This window comes from Loa loa (genome assembly GCF_000183805.2).
Source record: "Loa loa unplaced genomic scaffold supercont3.235, whole genome shotgun sequence".
NCBI lineage: Eukaryota > Metazoa > Nematoda > Chromadorea > Rhabditida > Onchocercidae > Loa > Loa loa.
The window spans coordinates 90,327-98,028 of NW_018108415.1; the positions used below are offsets into that span (position 1 = coordinate 90,327).

Here is a 7,702-nt window from a genome sequence, read left to right on the forward strand (position 1 = left end):
ACAATGTAAATCAGCATTGTTAAGCATGTCAACCTGTTTAATTACTACATTATAATTTTACTTAATTAATTACTATATTATAATTTTGCTTAATTAATTACTACATTACAATCTTACTTAATTAATTGCTACATTATAATCTTACTTAATTAATTACTACATTATAATTCAGTTGTTGATATAGTTGATGATTCATTTTGACAATTACTGGTTGTTTTTTGGAGACTTCACAATGTGACAGCAATCGAAAGAATGCTTGTACAATTGGAAGAAACGGAACGAAGTTTCGATACATTTTGGATGAAACACGAGAAACGTCTCACACAATGCTTGAATCTTCGACGATTTGAAGATTCATTTAGGAAGGTAAGCTAATTTGTTTACTTTAATTCATTATTTACTTGTAATATCCTTTCTCTCTCTCTCTCTCTGCTTCTCCCTCTCTCTCTTATATTTTTAAATATTGTCAGATTTAAAGTTACGATCGGAAATGACGAAATAATGCTTAAATTGAAAGGCTGAATTGAAAGCTGTAGCCGAGAATGAAGAAATAACTTTCAGTATTCAATAAAGAAATAAATTATCAATATTACCGGATTTAAAGTTGTAGTGGAGAATCCGGAAATACCTTTAATACCACCGTATTGGAAAAAAAACTTTCGAAATAATCACATGCCGTCAAAATTCATATATCGTGAAAATTTTTCAGGAAACTAAAAGATTCAGGATTGAGGAAAGTTTGCATTCAGGAAACTAAAAGATTTACATATATGACTAATAAGAGAGGGATTAATTTTCGTAAATCATTAATAAAATATATTTTGCAATAAAGCATAAAATCAACCATATCCTTTCTTCTTCCAATATCAATTGTGAACGGTCAAAATCTCTACGCTATAAGCACTGATAATAATCATTTGAATCTTTCACTCTTTGATCTTATCATACTCTTTAATAACTTTTATGCTACATTTCTAAAACTCTTTCTTATATTTTCATCATCAGTCTATCAATTGATTAGCCAATCTATTAGAACAATCTTATTCTGTCCTTTACTGATCACCTAGAAATGTCACTTCTGTCTTTTAAACAAATATATCTATAGCAAAATATTTTATGCTGGATTCTTCTTCAATTCCATCTCATCAACCTTGCTCATTATCTTTAGTTATTCCATAGAATACGAAAAATTCAAAAAAATAGTTCAAAGGTTGTAATTGCAGTGCTATATGTTAAGATTAATTTTTATACATTATGTCATCTACGAAAAGTTAATTAATTAGTTAATAACTAAGCAAATATCCTTAGCAATATAAAGGATGATCGAAAATTTCACTTTTCATTATCATTTCAATTATCCATTGATCATTGATTTATCGACTCTAAACATTAAATCGCATTCTAACACGTTTCTTTTTTGTGATAACCTCTTAATTTCAATAATTGTATTTTCGATGTCCAAAAAAAGTTCAATGAATATAGTTCTAGAGGATATTAGAGGTCAACATTATTTTTATTATTATTATACAATTAATTATAATTTTTCTCTATTTTTGTTTAAATAGTTAACTCCATCTTTCTCTTTTTTTTTGAAAACATTTTTTTGAATTCACCTTTGCATTCTTTAACTTCGCTAGATGACCTTTGCTCATCTCTGAGTATTTTATCTTCTGATTATTTGGATATTAATGGAATTTATTTTCAAAGATTATCAGTCAAATTTTGAATACATATGAAGAATCTGAAATATTTCTTTAAATGTGCATCGATTCTTTGCAGAATCTTCCTCAATAAAAGGGATCTAAAATTTATCATCTCAGGAATGCATTAATTTGTTTCGGAATCTCCATCGCTAAAGGAATCTGAAGTGCATCATCTCAGGAATGCATCGATTCTTATTAAAATTCTTTTTTTTTTAATAAAAAAGAAATTTTTTTCTAATAATCATTAGAAAAAACTATACATTCTATTATTCGAAGAAAGCATTAATATAAAAAATTTTTCTTAAAATAACATATATAAGAAAACATATCTCTCCTCCTTTTTTTTTTGAATGTATGGAAAGAATCGATGAATTCATTTTCTGATAGCTAAATGAAAATGCTTAAGTAACCGATGAATTGAAAATGATAAGTGGCTAATAGGAAATGAATGGAAGTTTCTGAACTATAAAACACAAATTGCTTTTATTAGTTTGATGGCTATCGATAGAAATAGATGAAAGAAGGGATAATAATGTGACCCTTCTTCTGTCCACTTCGTCGTCTTCTTCGTCTTTTAATTTCATTCCCTTTCTATTTATTCATATTCTTTTAAATAATCTTATCGTAGTTTTACTCTTCAAATATTTTTATAATTTAATATCACTTATTATTATATCATTTCATTTCAAACTATAATATCTTATCATTATCAAACTGATTACTTTTATTAGTGCTTTTATTCTCATATTTTTTGATAACTCTTATACAGTTTAATAAAATTTACTGTTTATAAATTTGTAAAATAATCAATAATATATATCTTGGAATAAATTGATAAATCATCTGAGACAAATTGGTGATATTTTTCTTTTTAACTCAGAGAAAAATTTTATTTTCTTCTTCAATCTAATAAAGATGAAGAAAATATATCTAATCAAATTATTGAGGAAATACATCCAATCATTTAATCGATTCATTTTTTTTTCAGTCATCCATTTAAATTCTTTTTAATGCCAATATATCTTTTAATAAAATTTTACCAAATTTAGCAATATTATTTAAATTATTTTTTATAGTACCTATAGAAGAATGCCCTGTTTTGTTTTTACAACCATTAAAAATTATTCCTCGGGGGTCAAAGGTTATTGTGAGAGAAAGAGAGGATGGTCAGAATTTTCATTCAATAATCCTTAATATTAATAGAAAAAGAAAAAAAATAGATAGTTGAAAAAAATAAACGAAGCTCATATTGATGTTTATAGTAAAACTTGCTAGAACTATATTACAACTATAATTATTATTGCAGCTGCAATCAGCATTTGCAAAACATATGATTCACTTGGAAGAACATCGAGAAGTTGGTGATGGGCCGAAAAAAGCTGAACAATTAGCAAAAGCACATGCTGAATACTGTCAACAAGCTATGGTATGTACAGTAATCTTTGTTTACCATACTATAATTATTGTATGATCAATTATATCATTATGAAGTATACCAAAAGTTAAGATTATAAATATATTTGGTAAAAATTGAGTGGGAATACTATTTAAGAAGTAAGAAATAAAAAAGGAAGTATAAGAAATAATTTCAAAAATGGAATTACAAACATTATAGTTTCAATCTATCTTCCCCTCCTTTTATCACTGTTCAATTTTTTCTTATTCATTATAAACTTATGATTGTTATTTTAGTATTAACATTATATCGTTATGTCTTATCACTATATTAATATCATTCTGTTCTTTTACAAGCATAATATTTATACCAATCATTCTTTAAATTGCATATTCATTAAGCAATATTTATTGATTATTTGCTATTGATAATTTATTCATTAACATTATGAATTTCAATTTTAAGTCACTTCTTACTTTCTTTTAACAGATATCGTTTAAATGAATTTTAATAAAACAATCCTTTTGTATAAAAAGAGTACTTTTTTTTGTTCTATTTTGTTTTCATTATTGATATGTTATTATTACTATTATTATTATTATTATTATTATTATTATTATTATTATTATTATTATTATTATTATTATTATTATTATTACTACTACTATTATTATTATTATTATTACTATTATTTATTGTTATTATTATTAGCATTCTGAATTTCAGGAAGACGTAAATAACGCACGCTTATTACGTGATGAAGGACAAGAATTAATCTCATCACAAGATGTTGAATTAACAGCAAGTTTGTTACCAAAGTGTGATGAACTTGATCGTATGGCTGATGCATTAAGCGGCGCACTTGAACGACGTGCTAAAGTATTGCAATTAAGCAAGGATATGCATCAACAAATACATGAGGTTAGCTTAATTAAGATTATTTTACTCTTTAAGTCATTTGAATATTTTGTATGTAAATTTTTTGCAAATTTACATTTTTAATTATATCATCCATGTATTTTTTCACTAGTAATTAAGTTAGACGTTAGTAATTGAGGTGGACATTTCTTAAGTGACAGACAAATTATTTGAAATTGTTACCTGTTAATTGAAAAATCGCAGATTTTATCACTTAATATCCAATAAAAACTACATTAATACATGGATAATTCTTAAGCGAATTGTGTTTTTAATGAATCTTCAAATTTTATGATCAAATAATTAACAGAAGATAGGGAAGTATAAGAAGTAAAAATATAATTAGAAAGTTTCATTTAACAATTTCATTGATAAGAAAGTTTCATTGATTTGAATTAAATCACAAGAATGGATGGAAAAAGGGGAGGAAAGATACAATAGAGTTTAATTGATTTATAAAAATTCATTATGTTAATTACAAAATGAAGCAAAGATTAATATTCCGATGATTTCTGAGGATATTCCTGTCTTACTTGTAATATATCACATGTCATCCGTTCAGTGATATTCATTTTTAAGCTTCATACGAATACGTAATCAATCTGTAGATAGACGTGTATAACGTTGACCCTTAGAATCTCAGACATGTTAAAAACATTCATAGATAAGCGTATAAACGTGTAAACATCAATCCTTTACATCTCAAAAATGTTAAAAAGCATTATATTTCCTATTATGAATTTTTCAAATGATTCTAAATTATCTAAGGGATGTTAAGAAGCCATCTGTTTTAAGCATACATCTCTTTTCAACAAGCTTTAAATCCTTCTTCACTTTGTCTTCTCAAGTATCCACCAATGACCACTTTTCAAGAGCTCCTTTCCATCGTCCAGTTGTATTTATTTTTAATAAACTTTAATGTCTGAATAATTTTCTAAAGTAAAGCTTGTATTAGAAATATCAAATAATTTTTATTTCGTTTAATTATACCATTTATTGAATTTCTTTTTAGAAATATTATCAATAAAATTTTGCTTTTTTTTTGCGCTTTTTCATATATTTTCAAGTAAAAAAAATGAAAAAATAGAAAATTAATTCTATGAATTGATATTTCTAAAATTTCAAAGTGTTTTATTTCAAAAATTTAAAATTACTTAATTATTTATATTTATGCAAAATTTTACATGCAAATAATGCATTTAATAATTGTCTTTTCTATCGTACTTTATTAAATTATTTCTCAGTAATTAAGCTATTTTAATAATACAATTTAAATAATATAATTTAAAAAAATTTCGAATAATATAATTAAAATAATAATAAAATTTTAAATAATATAATTTAAAATTGATTTAAATAATATCAAATATATCTTTTATAAAGTTTTAGGCAAATAATTGGTGTCATCGTGGTGTTGAACTGTTGACAACAATACCATATGATTGTACAGCGAGTAATGCTGCCAATGCATTAACAACAGTGGACAAATATATTGAAGAAGGCGAATCATTGAAGGTTGAAATGATTTGTGATAGGGTGATATAACTAACTGATAAGATAATTTAAGCAAAACCCTTTCTAACATTTCATTCATTTAGTTATGCAAAAGTACTGATAAATGATATTTGAATAACTAATAGATAAGATAAATTAAGCTAGTTATGATAATTTATAATAGAATGATATAACTGAATTAAGCAGAATAATCAATTTCATTTTATTCTTTCAAATATTTCACTATTATTTCTTAAAATATTGTGGCTTATTATGATATCGTAAAAAATAAGTGTTATGGTAAAACAATGTTAGCTTAGCAGAATATGCTGTAGTATGGTAAAGGAAGTTTACTGTATTCCTGCTGGGACTAATTGCAGTGTCATAAACGGAGCTTGCTGTTTTCATAATGAAACTGACTGTAGTATCGTAAATGCATATTATAATATCGTAGGAAATTTATATAGTATCGCAAACAGAACTTACTGGATGAGGTAATTTACTGTAGGACCGCAAAACTTACTGCATTTATGACGAAACTTATTGTATTCATGATGGAATTAGATATAGCAAAGGATACGCTTATTACAGTATCGTCTAATAATCGTTTACGATTGTATGGCTAGTTGTTTTAGTGTGCTTTAACATAATTAGAGTACTTTAGAGTGGTCTATTGGAGTATCTTATTATAATATCGTAGGAACTTCTTACAGTATCTTCAACGGGGCTTACTGTGTCATTATCATAATTACAATTAAATATATTTTCAGTTGGATACTTTTAATAATGAACCAGATTTAAACAAATTGATAATGCTTACTACGACTGAAACATCAACATTACTTACACAGGTACCTCCATTCAATTTTAACAAATTAAGAGAAAAAAATCTGTAAACGAATTTAAAATTTATAAATACATGAATAAATTGTAATATATCTCAGGATCATTTTTATATTAATTGAACTAGTTTTTGCATAAATCTTGTCAAAAAGTTTTTTATTTAAATAAATTTTTCCTGATGACTTATTTATGAATTTTAGTCATTTTTGTAAAATATTCCGTTTTTTGTTTTTCTTTATAGATGTTATTATTAATTTATTACATCAAATTTCACACACATATATAATATCATTTCTCTTATTTCTGATTGTAAGTTAATTTTCATTTTAGAAGAAAAATGATAAAAAATGAGAGCAAAAATTCCATTAATAGACGAAATTAATTAAGCATTACATTTTTTTATTCCATATTACCAATTGGGATGAGATAATAAGTTAGAATGAAAGAAAATGATAAACAAATTAAATTGGATGTAATTTTTACTATTTAATCAAATATATATTTTATGCTATTCAATTCATTATATAAATCAAATAGCATGAAATGTACGTACTATAAATAATATAGAATGCAAAAATAATGCAAAATTTTTTAATTAGCAAATTTTTAAATTGCTAAAAATTGTGTAATTAATAGGATAATTAACGGAGTAGTTGATGGGATAATCAGTAAAAAACAACAAACAAACAAATTAAAGCAGTTTTATAAATCGTAGTATAAATTATAAGAATAAAAAAGTATAAGAAAAAATATAAATTCAAAAAAAAAGTAATGGATAAATATATGAGAAAAAAGGAGTGAGACGAAACAATTTCATAAAGTTTTCGCATTAAAAACAAAAAAGGAAAAAATGGAAAAAGAAGGTGGCTCTGTATTTTTTTTATTTTTTTTTAAATCAAATAGCTTGGAAGAGGAGAAGAGAATTAAGTTTGCTTCTGTTAGAATATTTTACTTCCTTTTATTGAATTCCTAAAAGATTTTACAACTATTAATTAGAAAAATTTTTGATTAACAACGAACCCATTGTATTTATCAAAATTATCGATTATAATATTCGATAATTTTCATAAATTTAACTGATTTATAGCATACAATGTCTTCTATTAATTACGCTGTATTGTTGAAATTTTACAGAAAATAATTCAAATTATAGGTTGCAGAACGTATTGATGATATGCGACGTCTAAGCGTTTCGCGACGTGATGCATTACAAAAAATAGCAATGCGTGAAATTCGTAAACCACCTGTTCAGGTTGTTAGTCCGGAAAAGTTACAATGCTCGAATGATGATAAACATTGTTCGGTTACTATCGTTAATAAGAATTCAGTTCCAACATCACCAACTAAA

The 7,702-nt window shown here is 25.0% G+C and overlaps 1 protein-coding gene across 1 annotated transcript; it reads left to right on the forward strand.

Annotated features, from left to right (window-relative positions):
- Nucleotides 1-3,033: 3,033 nt before the first annotated feature.
- LOAG_18242 (hypothetical protein) lies at nt 3,034-7,702 on the forward strand (the record flags this gene model as incomplete). Its single annotated transcript, XM_020450906.1, has 5 exons — nt 3,034-3,129; nt 3,826-4,020; nt 5,407-5,553; nt 6,282-6,362; nt 7,508-7,702. Coding segments are annotated over 5 exons (714 nt in total), but the record flags the coding sequence as incomplete, so codon positions are not given.